This window comes from Vipera ursinii (assembly GCF_947247035.1).
Source record: "Vipera ursinii genome assembly, chromosome: 7".
Lineage (NCBI taxonomy): Eukaryota > Metazoa > Chordata > Lepidosauria > Squamata > Viperidae > Vipera > Vipera ursinii.
Genome location: NC_139521.1, coordinates 33,688,301 through 33,705,033, shown reverse-complemented (window position 1 = coordinate 33,705,033; position 16,733 = coordinate 33,688,301). Strand labels below are relative to the sequence as shown.

The 16,733-nt window shown below is 43.5% G+C and overlaps 1 protein-coding gene across 3 annotated transcripts in view; it reads right to left on the bottom strand.

Moving 5' to 3' along the window:
* Nucleotides 1–16,733, bottom strand: part of SNX25 (sorting nexin 25) — a 63,687-nt gene that overhangs the window by 3,037 nt on the left and 43,917 nt on the right. The window contains exons 12-17 of one of the 3 annotated variants that reach the window (XM_083368090.1): nt 10,539–10,634; nt 10,299–10,439; nt 9,407–9,520; nt 7,126–7,290; nt 6,514–6,628; nt 4,345–4,411 (exon numbers count right to left, since the gene is read on the bottom strand). In XM_083368090.1, coding sequence (XP_083224216.1) covers nt 4,345–4,411; nt 6,514–6,628; nt 7,126–7,290; nt 9,407–9,520; nt 10,299–10,439; nt 10,539–10,634 — 698 coding nt within the window. The remainder of the gene's footprint in view (nt 1–4,344; nt 4,412–6,513; nt 6,629–7,125; nt 7,291–9,406; nt 9,521–10,298; nt 10,440–10,538; nt 10,635–16,733) is intronic. The other 2 variants (XM_083368091.1, XM_083368092.1) reach the window with 2 other exon arrangements.

The following is a 16,733-nucleotide window of genomic DNA, read 5'->3' as shown; positions in this document are numbered from 1 at the left end:
ATGAAGACAAACTAAGTGTTTAGAAAAAATGGCAACCAATTTGAACACTTAATGTAATTTACATAAGAGTCTGTGACTTTTTGTATACCGTGTATTTTAGGTAGTATACACTAGTTGGTATCATGAAATTTCCTTACATCCCCATGTTATATTATGATACTCAAGCAATACAGCATGGAGCAATTGGAAATAAGTAAAATTGTAAGCAAGATTGCTAAGGAGAACCATAAAAATAGTCTCAAAGAATCATTTTATAACTAGGATCCTTCTAGAAAAATGAGTGCTAATAATTATACAGTACCAAATATGGTTGAGTGGAACAACCAAATGAAATATTGTTCGGATCAGCTTTCCACAATCCTAACAAGGACAATGATCAGGAATATTCAGCTGGCCAGGAAACTATGGGAGTTGAAGTCTACACACCTAAAATTCAAGGTGCTGGTGATGACCTATAAAGCCCTAAATGGCTTGGGTCCGGGATATCTGAGGGAGCACCTGCTGCCGGCATCAAGCTCCCTTCGTCCTGTGCGCTCCCACAGGGAGGGTCTTCTCAGGGTACCACCGGTAAAAGATTGCCGGCGGACAAAACCCAGGGGGAGGGCCTTCTCTGTGGGTGCGCCTGCCCTTTGGAACCAGCTGCCTGTAGAGCTTAGGACTGCCCCTGACCTTCGCTCATTCCGCCGGGACCTGAAGTCCTGGCTCTTTGAGCTTTCTGGCCTGGACTGAGAGTATTAATTGGGGTTTTAATTGGATTCTAATTGGGATTTTTATGTATTCAAGGTTAATGTAATCATTTTAATTGTTTTTAATTTTTGTAATTGTATTGTTTTTTAAAAAACCTTGTGAACTGCCCTGAGTCCTACAGGAGAAGGGCGGTATATAAGTTTAATAAATAATAATAATAATAATAATAATAATAATAATAATAATAATAATAATAATAATAAATTTGCAAAATTTGTTCTATACATTACAGTGGAAATAGTAATTTTTATAATTATAATTATATTAATAATTATTTTATTGTAATAGAATAAATTGTTATCATTTCTAATTTCAGTGAATGTGTTTGACACAATATAATTCATCATCCCATCAGAATTCTACAAATAGAATCTGAATGCTAGAAATGGAGACAGAGACAGGAAAAGTCACTTTCATTAATGCTCACCAATACACTGGAAAGTCTATTTTTAAGTCTTTTTAATGCAATCTAGTTATGTCACTGTTGCTTTAGGTGATAAATGTTAGGTTGAATAGATTGTTTTCCATTTAATATAATTTAATATTTTAATATAATTGAAGCATGATGTAAACTAAATAAGTAAATTGTATAGTTTAATAATGCAAAAAGCAGCATTTACCAATTTTTACTTGCCACTGTACTGTTTAAAAGTGCAAGTGTTTTACTGATTTACTAAAAAATAGACTATACTAATTGTCTACATTATATTCATGTAAATTGGAAAGAGGGGGGGGTCATTTGATCAATTTTCCCCACATTTTAGGAAACCACAGAGATGTCTTTGGAAAAGGAATACATCAGTTAGCAAAACATGAATTAAGCCTAGGGAAGGAAGAAAACGTTAGGAAAAAATTAAATTGCTCTTCCGTAAAAGGAGGAGGGAAAGAAAAATACGGTTAGGCTTTCAAGATTCTGTTCTTATAGGCTAAAATAGAGCTCCAGTATTTCTCTGGAGACTGTTTTCTGATGCGGATATCTCAGATGTTGACACAAGCTGTTGTCCTGATTAGGAATTACAGTCCTAATAGAAGAGAATATATGTAGCTAAGAGTTGAACTGTGGAGTCTTCAGTGCTCTCTGAGCTTCATTGATTGCAGACGCTTCATTTCCCAACTAAAATAACATTTCCAGTGATAATGAATTTATCTATTAAATTTAATAATTCTGCTCTGTTTATATGCAGTAGCTTGCCCTGCCAGTATTGCTGGGATATGTGGTCTTCTCCCTGGTACTTCCTTGATTAGGTTGTTGTTTTCTGCTTGATATTAAGGTCCTACCACATTCAGGGACACCAGATTGAGAAAGAATAATTTTAAATATAAGACCTTCTAGGCATTTTAAGGTCTTCTTGCAATTCTAACATAGTTCAATATTATTTAGATGCTGAAAAAAAATTATTTGTCTGTTTTAATATTTCTGAGGTTTCTCTTTTATCGGTATCACAGCATTACAGCTAAAAAAAGATATTGCTATTCACACTATTTCTCTGCTCATTTGCCTGTTCAGCAGAAAATCAACTAATGATTTGGCACTTCTATTTCCATTAAAACTTTCTAAACTGTACCGTAGTTTGGAAAAACTCCCTTTTGCCTTAAACAGAGTGCTGTGCAAAGCAATCAAAACACATCCTTCGTAGAGAGCAAGGAAGCAAAAGACACCCCTTTGTTTGAGACATTAAAACAACCACATTTTCATATCTCCTGGTACAACTGGGCCAATGTGCTTCACAAAATGCCCACTGCAATGCTTTGCACAGTCCTACAGAACAGTAAACAAGTCTACCTTTCCCTTTGGACCTAACTTGATTTTCTTTTTTTCTTTTTATTATTTATTTATTTTATTGAATTTGTATACCGCCCTCTTCCCGTAGGACTCAGGGCGGTTTACAGGGCAGTTAAAACCATGAAATACAAAAATTAAAATCAATTAAAACAATTAAATTAAATTCAAGCCCCAAGAGTAAATCTAAAACCCAATTAAATTAACAACCCCACAGTCTGGGCCAAACAGCTCAAAGAGCCAAGTTTTCAGGTCCCGGTAAAATGAGTGAAGGTCGGGGGCAGTCCTAAGTTCTGTGGGTAGTTGGTTCCATAGGGCAGGTGCACCCACAGAGAACGACCTCCCCCTGGGAATAACCCGCTGGCATTCATTAACCGGCGGTACCCTGAGAAGGCCCTCCCTGTGGGGGCGCACAGGACGATGGGAAGATGATGCCGGCAGCAGGTGTTCCCTTAGATAGATATTTTAGAATAATAGAGCAGTTTTGAGCCTCTAATGTAATCACACGCCAAATCTCTTAGGTACCACCCAGTGCGATCAGTGACTGATCAACCACACATAGGATAGTAATCTTACTACACTACATTACTGGACCTGATTAACTTTTTATTATCTATTTTCCCATCATTATATCCGACTGAGGATATTACAAATGGCATTACCATCAAAATGATTATCGCCGCCATCATCATCATCATCATCACTTTCTGCTATCTTTGAGCAGTACAATAGATCTCTCAATATCAATCACTGATCAAAATATATACCATTCACTGAATTAGTGTATTCTAAAGTATAATCATAGAAAAAGTATCACTTGTGTCTCCTGCTGATGGCATTTAATAATTGAAAGCAAGTTGGCTTGTGTCTGCCTAAGTGCACTGAACAGTATAAGTACTATTGTTTCATCTCCAGACTCTTTCTTCCTCTCCCCTGAGCCAACTGCACCACAGCACCTACTCTTTTATAATCCACATAAGAAAGAGGCTGTACCCTGCACTGTATTCCTGTAAGTCATATTTAATTCTGTTTCAATGCACGTCACTTAAATGTTAAAAATCAAAACATACATGGAAACTCATTAAATGCTGGTGATAGTCTTGCAATTTCTTGTAGAAAGGGAGTTATGATCAAGTATCTCCCCTGCCAGGTAACTCAGGATTTAGGACCATACGTGATTTAGAGTACACCTTATTTCAAAGTGTGTCAGAAATGTTGTTGTACGGAAACATGTTAGCGTACAGACTCTTATCATTATATACACTCTCATAGCTCATATTTGTATATAAGCATATATACATTTGATATCAGCTGAAAAATTCAGGGTCCCATCTCAACCTGTTTCGAAGCAGGTTTGTTTCCTGTCTAAATACCTCTGCTGTATCTGAAGAAATAGTACAATGCAATTCTGTATCTTTATATTCAGAAGTTAGTTGCACTGCTTTCAGTGTTATTTCTTCATTATTGTTACTTCTAGGCGTGGAATAATAATGTTTCTATTCAAATCAATAAGAGATTACAAATCCAGACATCATTGGCACAACTTCTGGTATATCTTGGGATAGAATGTTTACTGCCGCCCTGAGTCTTTGGAGAAGGGCAGGATATAAATGTAATAAAAAAAAAAAACGTAGCACACCTTAGAAAGAACCCTTTCTATTTGTATGTAAATAAATACATCTATAGAAACAAGTTTTGTCTGATTTTAGGATCAGGTCAATCACAACCTCTATTTGGATTACTTCTGACTGCTTATGCATCAAACAACTAATTCTTAGACAGGACTTTTAGAAGCAAAGGAAGTATAGTACACTCACTTGTTGATGGTTCTTCCAAAAGTGATCTGAACTAGTGCAATTAGTGTCTTCCTCACCCACTTAAACACTAAAAAAAAGAAAAGCAAGCAGCGCAAAGAAGTAAATGCAAAACCTGCAGTTAATGTCCATTTAAGTATACTGTTGTATACCTGGGCAAATAATTTACCTACATGAAATTGTGAGGAGAGATAATCCAGGGCTGTACAGAGTAATTTTCAACAGATGGTACAGAACTTTTCTTCAAACATATTCAGTGGAAAATTAAGGGCAAAATTCAGCTGAGTCACTTGTCATCTGATTCTGTGAAAGCCATACAAGTCTGTAGTGTCTGAGATCAAGTGACAGGTAAAATGAGGATAAACAAGTGAAATTAAATCCAGATATGAAAAGAGGTTCTATGGATCAGGCTCATTGATAGAGGCATCATTCTGTTCTGGCCAGCAGCTTTAGAATATACACCAGGCCTTCTTGTTAATTGTTTGAATAGTGATATGGGACAGGAGTGACTGTCTCATTAGAAATGACTGCTGGATCAATCTCTCCTGATAAGTGTATTAGTTACTGTTTGATTGGGATACTTGCAAAGTCCTTCATACCAACCTTGGTCACCACGCAGTCTGCAACCAAAACTACGATCGGGTCAAGTGATCCTATCATGTAATCTCAGTATAACAATTGTACTAATTACCAATCCATTTCTACTTTCAGAATGCTACTTGATTACCTTTAATACCTTAAATTACTCTTGAGTTAGTTGAGAGATTATATTACTTTTAACCTGGTAGGGGATCATACAATGGTTATAAAAAAGTCCATACACCCTAATTAAAATGCCAGGTTTCTGAGATGTACAAAAAATTAGATAAATAAGATAAATCAGTTCAAAATTGGTCTGTTTTTTTACATGTCAAAAACTGGCATTTTAACAGGGGTGTGTAGAATTTTTATATCTCCTGTATTTAGAACCTCCAGTTGATGTTCTTTCATTATGTATTAACATCAGTGTCAACTCCAACAACCACTTTAATTAAATTTACATTCAGCCAACCTTACCTATTTCAAGTATTTGTTTATAATTCACCAGTCACATTCAGCTATAAGCTTTTTCTTGTTTCAGAATAAATGTAACTAAGTCCATCTGCCTTGCTGCTGATTGCCCCCTTCTTTCTTCAACCTTTCCCAACATTAGGGCTTTCTCTAGGGAGCTAGGTCTTTGCATAATGCCCCCAAGTAGGATCTGAGCCTGGTCATTTATGCCTTCAGAGAGAACTGAGGGCTAATTTGTTCAATGAGTCATTTATTTGTTTTCTTGGTGTTCACAGTATTCTTGAGAGTCTTCTCCAACACAAAGGTCCAAAAGCATTAATATTCTGCCTACCGAGCTTCTTCAAATTCCATATTTTGCTTCTGTAATGTCAAGGTAATACTACTGCTTGGTTGGTTCTGATCTTTTAAGTATAGGCAGATCACAGTTTTTTAATATCTTTTCAAGGCCTTCATGGGTATTTTGTCAACTGCTGATTTGAAATATACTTATTGACTGCTTGTTCTTTTAAAATTGATGGCTGATTCTAAAAGGTAGAAGTTATCTACCTTTTTCACTGACAATTCTAAGGTAGGTCGTTCTTTCTACTGTCATTAGCTTGCTCTTCTTTATATTTATTTTTAGTCCCATTTTTCAATGTATTGCTTGAATTTTATTACTTCTAGATCCTTTACTTTTCAACTATCAGACTAATGTCATCAGAAATACTGCAGGTTATTGATGTTTCTTCCTCCAATTTTAAAACCATGCTTATCTCCTTCTATGACATCTATAAATATATAAATTATTTTATAAAGATATGTTCTTAAGATCCACAACAGAAATTGCATTAGTGGATCTAATGAGGCAGAAAAATAATCTTCCCAGGTTTGAAAATTATACAAGATGTAAATATTTTATTTGTTTAGTTTTCTGTCTTGAGCAAAAGCTGTGACTTTCCTTCATTTTATCTTCACAACGACTACGCTAAGAACTAAACTGAACTGAAATAGGGTCCAATTAGACCAAAGATGTCCAATCCATCTCTGCCTAGGGCACACTTCAACCTGGGCCTTTCAAGTTCTAATGTCACTTATTACTACTCAATTGCTTTTTATGTGCTAAACAACCAGTTCGTTACTTACTTCCTCGCAGCTCAAAAATCTCTCCTATTAGCATGAAACAAGGCTCTGCAAGGGCATCCCGTTTCCCATCCACATCATCCCCGTAGTCAGATAGATCATCATCTTCAGTTTCTTCCTGGATATCATAAAAATAGCATGGAAATTTAACTGAACTTTTAAATGCATTTCTGTTCTCTCTGTCTCTAAGACAGGAATAATGATTTGCTGTTTCAAATATTGACATATTGTGGGATAAATATAGGAACTAACTGTTAGAACCACTCTGAAACTAGTGAAATTAAAGACAATGTATACAACAGATCCTCCAATGTTTTGTTTATTGCAAAATATTTTTAAAAAACATTTACCGGTATTATCTTGGTCATTGATTCATTTAAAATTACTCATAATTCTATCTGAATTTACTCCATATGTTCTGCTCTTTTTACATTAGTAAGATTAACAAACCTATTCCCCTACCTTTGTAATTTAGTTGCTTCCTTGAATGACATATCACTCTAAGTCAGAAACTAACAAACCATGTTATGGCTTAACACAATGTGACCTAGGTCTAGTTGTCTCATTATTTACCAATGCTTATCTACCAAAAACAATTCGCCTTCATCCACTTACCTCCTGATGAGAAAAGAAGTCACCAGGAAGCCTCTCCAAAAAGGAAGAGAGTGAAAAAGTTGACTTCTTTCCCTGTATGTCAATAATCTTAAGGTACTCAGGAGAAGGACTTAAAAAGGCATAAAGTGCTTCACTCTGACACAGCCTTTCATCAGAAAGCAATTTCTGCAGGAAAATGATATGGTATTTGAAGATACCAAGCAGTAGATTATTTTATATTTTAAAAAAGAAATATCTGCATATTACAATCCATTATAGTTGATTTAGTTATTTTGTAACAAAGCAAAAATATTTATCAGTAGCATCAACATCTTAGAAAATTGTAAAGTCTACAGTTATTCCTGGAATCAGTGTTTTGGGAAGGGGTTTCCAAGTGCATTCTGACAAAAGAACTGAATGCTGGTATACAATAAAAAAAAGAAGAAAACATGATTACAATTTATACCCTAAGAATGTTTTTCCATCAGGGGATACAGATGTACTCAAATGTATGTTTCACACTAAGAAAATTAAGTTATATATATTGTATTATGAATACTTGTTTCACATATCTTTTTGTTTTTTGCGTTATTCCTGTCATATCACGAGGTCAATAGTTTTGCATTTCACCCGCCACTTTGTCCTGTTCGCAGCATCGGCGGGACACACTCCTATGGCTTGCATGTGTTCATGCAGGCAGTCCATCCATTACTTTTTTGGTTGCCCTTGGAGCTGCCGGCCAGCTGGCCATCAGCTCTGACCACGTGTATGTACCACTGCAGGCACTTCAAGAAACATGGGCTTAGGTTTTTAAAAGGTATTCTACAAGCACTTTTGGTGTAATAACTTGATTTGATTTTCTGTAAACAAATAAGGGACGCGGTGGCTCAATGGGTTAGGACGCTGAGCTTGTCGATCAGAAGATCAGCAGTTTGGCGGGTCGAATCCTGAGTGCCGCGTAATAGAGTGAGCGCCTGTTACTCGTCCCAGCTTCTGCCAACCTAGCAGTTCGAAAGCACGTAAAAATGCAAGTAGAAAAATAGGGACCACTACGGTGGGAATGTAACAGTGTTCCGTGCACCTTTGGCATCTAGTCATGCCGGCCACATGACCACAGAGACATCCTTGGACAAATGCTGGCTCTTCAGCTTTGAAACAGAGATGAGCACCGGCCCCTAGAGTTGGAAATGACTAGCAGGCATGTGCGGGGGAACAAATATTCTGTAGTAACTGAATATATTGTAGTCTATTAATTAGTTATTATGGTTAATTATTGCATCCAGCAGAAATGTAAAATCTCAAATCTGGAAGCTCAGTCTTCAAATTCTGTAACTGGGACTTTTTTTGAGATTGGAAAACACTGATGAGGTCTCACTGTGGTAGGCACAGTGAACTATTTAACCATTTGTTCAAAGTTATGAATGCACTGAACAAAAGGCAGTTATAATCAGTTCTTGAAATAACAGCCATTGCAGCACCTTCATGGTCATGTGATTAAAATTTGGGTGCTTGGCAGCCCACCTGCATTTGTGACCACAGATGTCCTTCAACTCTCCCCATCCCATCTATCTCACCTCCATCTTTGCCAATTTCTTCCTCCCACTGCTGATGAAGCATTCCTGGCTGAGGCAGCTGATGCCCCTTCATGAGGCCCACCTCTCTCACCTCTATCTCTGCCATTTTGACCACCCTGCACTTGCTCTTCACGAGGCCTCATCAGCAGTGGGAGGAAGAAGATGATGATCAGATGGGGTGGCAGCTGAGCTAGGATAGGTAGGCTGCAGTGGAGAGAAGGTTATGATCACATGATGTTTCGCCACTTTGCAGAAATCCCAGTCCTAATTAGGATCATTAAGCTAGGACTACCTGTACAACAGAACTTATTAAAAGACAGCCACTAAGAGTATTTTTTAGAGTCTGTAGTCTTTCCTCCCAAAACATATCAGAAAGTATCTGCTTATAGATGCAAAAATGGAACAAAGTATAGGTCCTTAGAGAATATAACACGATAAATGCAAGCTTACCTTTTTTTTAACCAATTCTATCTCCTTAACAAGAATTTACATTCAACATATTTTGAAACACTGACCTGTCACACTATTTATTCAAAAGTATATTTAAACATTAAATCCCAGTGAAAGAAAAGGTATATAGACTGATGACAAAATTAGGTCATTTTATCAATCTAGAGGCTGAATTTGGAATGCAGTGTGAAACAATGTATTATCGGAAAAAGTAAAAAGGTGGGGGGAAACTTCTACAATGAACTCTCTGGAATTATCAACACATTAAGGAATCTTACCTTTAAGAAGTTATTTAATTGGTTCTTAGATTTCTCCATGAATTTCTGGTCTACAGATTTAAAGGGCAATTTGCTGAGTGATGGCAACTGAGTTTTCTTTAATGATGGAAAACACTAGGTAAGAAGAAGCAATTCCTAATTATTAATCCATTTTAATTGATAGGCCTAACTAAAGCCAACAAAGTATTAAATGAAATGACTAGGTAATCCTGATTTTCAATTTCTCTGCATGTTATACCAATACAAGGCAAGATAACATTGTGATACTTTTAAAAAAATCTCTGAGAAACAGATTTTTACAACTGCATAACATCACCATAGCACATAAACCAATTAAACCTCTCCAAAATATCTTAAATAAGCCCAAAGACCCAACAATCCAACAAAAAAAAACCCACAGGCATCATCTAAAACAGCCTAAGGACTGTAACAGCTCCTATTTTTTAATTTATTTATTTTAATCCCATTATTACTTTTATACAAAATTCAAGGCAGCAAACATACATAATACTCATTCCTCATCCTATTTTCCCCACAACAACAACCCTGTGAGGTAGGTTGGGCTGGAAGAGACTGACTGGCCAAAGTCACCCAATCAGCTTTCCACTTGGGGCAACCTCCAAGTCCTGCCTTATTAAATGAAACTATACAGTGCCCTTACATCCAAAAAACTCACCTACTGATTTACTGATTTACTTATTCATCACATTTATACAGCCCACCCATCACACAAAACGAGACTCTGGGCAAAACAGATTATAAAAAGAAACAAACATTAAAAATAATTCATAATAAAATTATAAATATTATTTAAACTATTTAAATAAGATTTAAACTATTTCAGTAAGAACTCTCAAGGTAAGCAAGAATTCTCTCCACAATTTCAATGTACCTCGCTGAGTTTTCGATGCAGACTTTGAAACTCATTGAGCTTTCGGACAACTGTCCACTCCTTCACTTCAACCATGCCAATCTCCCGTAATATCACTACAACAGAATAATACGGCACTTGTTCACCATTTTCTTCAATGACCTAGGAAAACAGTTATACAATGTTAATTCTACAGACCATTACTTTAAAGAACATTTATATTAACTTGTTTATATTTTCACAAGAATTATTGCACTTAACAGATTTTGTAGCAAGCTTATTTTCCATGTATGACAGAAATACAGAAGATTCAAATTGTCTTTTGAAGGTAAGAAACAAATATATTCCTATTTGGCTCTGGATAGGAAATATATAAAGAAAGAAAGACTGCATTAGGACTGGCAGACTGTTCAGAAGAGATCCTTACAATGGGATAATACATATGAAGCACCTTTCTTAGAAACATTCTGGCAGCCATGCTTGTGTGGCATTTTCAGAAGCTGCTCCAACTGTCTCTGTATGAACACACATTCAAATGCTGGGATAAATGATAAGCTGTGCCTTTGCATGCTCTCTGTCTCTCATTTCACACAATTCAAGAAACAAAGGAGGTGATACAAGTCTTATGTGCATGTTTTCAATAGCCTTTCCCAAGGTTTTAACAATAAAACTATAGAATATTGCAGCTTCATCTACACCTGATGACATCACAGTAGACATACTATACTTCTTTATGGTTTATTTCTAAACAATGAAACAACCCCTACCTGTACCTCATTCTTAGGTAAAGGTAAAGGTTACCCCGCACATGTGTGCTAGTCGTTTCCAACTCTAGGGGCCGGTGCTCATCTCCGTTTCAAAGCCAAAGAGCCAGCGCTTGTCCGAGGACGTCTCCGTGGTCATGTGGCCGGCATGACTAGACGCCAAAGGCTGTTGTGACTCAGGGCCAGCCTGTGGGTCCGACAGCCGGCTCCGATGTATCGGATGACTCAGATGTGGGGGAGGAGGGAAACGAACCGGCTGATGATGATTTGGAGGCTTTGCAGAGTCCTCAGCCGGGGACCTCTTCTCAGCTGTGTGAGCCCGAGAGTGCGGAGGATGATGACCCACAGCTGGCCCTGTTCAAGGACGCCCGACGCAGGAGGCAGTCGAGCAGGAACAAACAAAGAAAGGCTATGGGACTCCTCGGGAGGAGGCACAGGGAGACCACGCCCTGAGCTCTCTATAAAAGGAGTGTTTGGGGAGGGGCTGGTTGCTGAAAGCAACTTTTCCGCTTGAGAAGACAAGCTCTAGTGTTTTTGTTAACTGCGTAATTAAATCTTGGCAGAAGCCTTTTAGCCTTGGACGCTTTCCAGTCTCTTCTTTTTGAATAGGGGTTGCGAGAAGAGGGCTGGTTCAGAACAGTTTGCTTTCAGCCACCCACCCCTTATTACTACGATGGAGCAGCTTCTTGCCGAGAATGCCCAGCTCAACCAGCAACTCACCTTGCTGGCCACTCAGGTGGCACAACTGCAGGCTCAGGTACATGCTGCCCCCCCACCCAGGAGGAAATGTCAGATAGCTATGCCGGATAAATTTGCTGGTAAACCAGAACTGTTTCCTGCCTTCCTGGGACAATGCCAGCTTTATATCAGCGTGAGAGCAGCTGATTTCCCCACTGACCGAGATAAGGTGGGATTCGTGTTGAGCCTTCTGTCGGGAGATGCAGCTCGTTGGGGCACGCCTCTGTTGGCACAGCCTAGCCCTTTGTTGGATAACTTTGGGGGGTTTTGTGACCATATGCGCCTCATGTACGAGGACCCGATTAAGGCGCAGACTGCCACCCGACGCCTGAAAGCTTTGAGGCAGGGTCAGCGCCCTCTACAGGCCTATATCAGCGATTTCCGGCTGCTTAGCCAGGATTCCGCCTGGAATGAGGCTGCGCTCGTGGATGCCTTTCAGGATGGCTTGTCAGAGGAGATGTTGGATGAGCTGGCCCGCGTGGACATTCCCTCAGACCTGAATGGGCTGATCCATCTTTGTCTGCGGATCGATGCCCGGCTGCAGCAGCGTAAGAGTCGCCGTGCCACCCCACAGACCCCTGCCGCCCCTGTTGTGCGTGAGCCCCCAGTCCAGAGGGAGGAGCCAATGGAGCTGGGTGCCGCCAGGTCCCGTCTATCGGTGACGGAAATGGACAGACGACGATCGGAGGGGTTGTGTTTTTACTGTGGGGACCCTGGACATTTGGCTGCTTCTTGCCCGAAGAAGCGTCAGCGGGCGTCAGTGACCAAGCCGGCCCTGAGAAAGTCCCCTGCTTTGCTGTCGGGAAACGGCCCGAGCCCGATCTAGACGGTGTGAAAGATCGGGCGATCCACAACGACCACGCCGAGCGACGCCGTTCCGACGGTGCCTGTGAACCTCCACGGCATTTGATTTTGGAGGCACGACTGATCCTTCCTGGCAAGCCAGAGGGGATTCCGGTCCATGCCTTAATTGACTCTGGGGCTACCACTAACTTTATGGATTCGGCCTTTGTGGCCAAATGGGCTGTTCCCCAGTGTCCAGTGGATCCGCCCATGCTTGTGGAGACCATCGATGGTCGAGTGCTCCTGTCCGGGCCTATTACGGCCGCCACGCAACCCGTGTGTATGGCCATCAGTACCCATGTGGAGGCCATTCAGTTCTACGTCACTTCGGAACTGCACTTCCCCGTGGTCTTGGGACTGGCGTGGCTCCGGGCGCATGATCCACAGATCTATTGGTCTCAGAACTTGGTCACCTTCCCAAGTTTGCAGTGCGTGGACCACACCCGCCATATCTGTGCCGGCCAGGTGGAGGGTTCCCCAGGGGTTTCCTTGCCTCCCGAACTGTCCGACTTTGCTGACGTGTTCAGTGAGTCAGAGGCGGACCAATTACCCCCGCACAGGCCCTACGACTGCTCCATTGACCTAGTCCCTGATGCGCCTCTCCCAGTGGGGCGTTTGTACTCCATGTCGGAGCCCGAGTTGGCTGCATTGCGGGACTTCCTGACAAAGAACTTGGCTCGTGGTTTCATCCGGCCCTCGTCCTCGCCAGTGTCTGCGCCCGTGCTCTTCGTCAAAAAGAAGTCGGGCGAGTTACGGCTTTGCTGTGACTACCGGAAACTCAACGCTATCACGGTGCGTAACCGCTACCCGCTGCCCCTCATCCCCGAGCTCTTGGACCGACTCCGGGAGGCTAAGATCTTCACGAAACTGGACCTGCGTGGAGCTTACAACCTCGTCAGGGTTCGGCCGGGTGATGAGTGGAAGACGGCGTTTGGTACTCGCTATGGACATTTCGAGTACACGGTGATGCCGTTTGGCCTGACCAACGCCCCCGCTGTGTTTCAGCATTTTATGAATGACATCTTTCGGGATCTGTTGGACCAGTTTGTTGTGATTTACCTGGACGACATCCTGATTTACTCCCCGTCGCGTGAAGCGCATCATCAGCATCTCCGTCAGGTCCTGCAGCGCCTCCGGAAACATCGGCTGTTTGCCAAGTTGGAGAAGTGCCAGTTCTACCAGGTGACCATTGATTTCTTGGGCCACCGCATTTCTCCTGAGGGCATCGCCATGGAACCGAGTAAAGTTGAGTCGTTGCAGAGTTGGCAACCCCCGCGTCGCGTGAAGGATGTTCAGCGACTTCTTGGATTTGCCAACTACTATCGGACATTCATCCCTGGCTTTGCTGCCTTGACAGCCCCCCTCACCCGGCTCCTGCAGAAGAAGACTCGGTTCCAGTGGAACGCCCCCGAACAACAGGCGTTCCAAGCTTTGAAGGACGCCTTCATGAAGGAGCCCATCTTGAAGCATCCTGACCCGCAACGGCCGTTTGTCGTGGAGGCGGACGCCTCCGACATTGCCATTGGGGCCGTGTTACTCCAGGCAGCGACGCCCAACGGTACCCTTTTCCCTTGCGCGTATCACTCTCGGAAATTGAATCCCTCGGAGCGCAACTATACCATCTGGGAGAAGGAGCTGCTGGCCATCAAGGCGGCGTTCGAGGCTTGGAGGCATCATCTGGAGGGGGCGCGGCATCAAATCGAGGTCCGGACGGACCACAAGAATCTGGAAAGCCTGCAGACCGCTCGGAATTTGAACCAACGCCAGATCCGGTGGTCCCTCTTCTTTGCGAGGTTTGACTTCCGGGTGCGGTACATACCAAGCAGGCACAACCAGAGAGCGGATGCTCTGTCCAGGAAGCCCGAGTACACCCGAGTGGAAGACAAGCTTCCGCCCAGGACAGTGATCCCCGTCGAGTCTTTTGCTGCGGTGCGGGAGCCGGTGGATATACGGGCTCGGATCCGGGAGGCGCAGCAGCAGGAGGCGTGGGTGGCTCAGCGGAAGGAAGAGGTGGGGCCAGATTCGCCTTGGTCTGTCACGGATGGACTCCTGTATTATCGTGACCGGCTCTATGCTCCAGGAGGGCCACTCAGGGGACTCGTCCTCAGCCAATGTCATGATAACCCGGCTGCGGGGCATTTTGGCCTGTTCAAGACTCTGAACCTGGTCTCCCGTACATTCTGGTGGCCCCGAGTCCGACACGATGTCCAGTCTTATGTCACCTCCTGCGTCCCATGCAGGCAGGCCAAGTCAGCGACAGGGGCCCCGCCTGGTTTACTGCAGCCTTTGCCAACGCCCAAGAGACCCTGGGGGGCTGTGCCCATGGACTTTCTGACGGATCTACCCCCATCCTCCGGCTTCACGACAGTGTTTGTGGTGGTGGACATGTTGACCAAGATGGCGCACTTCATCCCGTCGCGGCTTACCGTCAGCTCGCGCCACTAGTCGCATGTTCATCCAACAGGTGTTCCGGCTGCACGGCCTTCCCGATAGAGTCGTCTCCGATAGGGGGGCCCAGTTTACAGCCCGCTTCTGGCAGGAGTTGATGCGGGCGTTGGACATTAAGGTTTGCCTCTCGTCCGCGCATCATCCTCAGACCGACGGGGGTACTGAGAAGGTCATCGGCATCTTAGAGCAGTATCTGCGCTGCTACGTTAACCTGCAGCAGGACAATTGGGTGGACTATTTGGCCATAGCCGAGTTTGCCTTTAACAACTCGCAGCACACCTCTACGCAGATGACACCGTTCTTGGCCAACGTGGGTTATCACCCCCGGTTTTTCCCCCTTTCTCCCGTGGACTCACCGGAGCCGGCAGCGAACGAATTCATGGCGGAGTTACAGGCGATCCATCGGTTGGTGCGACGGCAGCTGGAGAAGGCCAAGGCCGACTACAAGAGGTTCGCCGATCGGTCGAGAAGGGATACGCCTCCATTATCGGTGGGGGATCGGGTCTGGCTGTCCACCAGGAACCTACCATCCACTCGGCCGGCGAGGAAGCTGGACCACCGTTACCTTGGACCGTTCCCAGTCGAGGCCGTCATCAACCCGGTCGCCTATCGTTTAACTCTGCCACGTTCCCTGCGCGTGCACCCCGTCTTCCATCGGTCCTTGTTGGTCCCCGAACAACCGGCTTGTCCACTTCGCCAAGCGGAACCTCCCCCATCAGGACCTCGTGATGGCGACAGCACCCCCGAGTACGAGGTCGCCAGCATCAGGGATTCCCGCTGGCTGAAAGGTCGCTTCCAGTACCTGATCGAGTGGAAAGGGTACGGGCCGGAGGACTTCACATGGGAAGACGCGACCGCCGTTCATGCCCCTGCGTTGGTGACTGCTTTTCACGAACAGTTCCCATCCCGACCGCATCCGGATCGGCAGACCCGGGGGAAGGGCCCTGCGGTGCGGGATAGTGTTGTGACTCAGGGCCAGCCTGTGGGTCCGACAGCCGGCTCCGATGTATCGGATGACTCAGATGTGGGGGAGGAGGGAAACGAACCGGCTGATGATGATTTGGAGGCTTTGCAGAGTCCTCAGCCGGGGACCTCTTCTCAGCTGTGTGAGCCCGAGAGTGCGGAGGATGATGACCTACAGCTGGCCCTGTTCAAGGACGCCCGACGCAGGAGGCAGTCGAGCAGGAACAAACAAAGAAAGGCTATGGGACTCCTCGGGAGGAGGCACAGGGAGACCACGCCCTGAGCTCTCTATAAAAGGAGTGTTTGGGGAGGGGCTGGTTGCTGAAAGCAACTTTTCCGCTTGAGAAGACAAGCTCTAGTGTTTTTGTTAACTGCGTAATTAAATCTTGGCAGAAGCCTTTTAGCCTTGGACGCTTTCCAGTCTCTTCTTTTTGAATAGGGGTTGCGAGAAGAGGGCTGGTTCAGAACAAAGGCGCACAGAACACTGTTACCTTCCCACAGTAGTGGTCCCTATTTTTCTACTTGCATTTTTACGTGCTTTCGAACTGCTAGGTTGGCAGAAGCTGGGACGAGTAACAGGCGCTCACTCTGTTACACAGCACTTGGGATTGGACCCGCCAAACTGCCGACCTTCTGATCGACAAGCTCAGCATCCTAACCCACTGAGCCACCGCGTCCCTCTACCTCATTCTTAGAGACC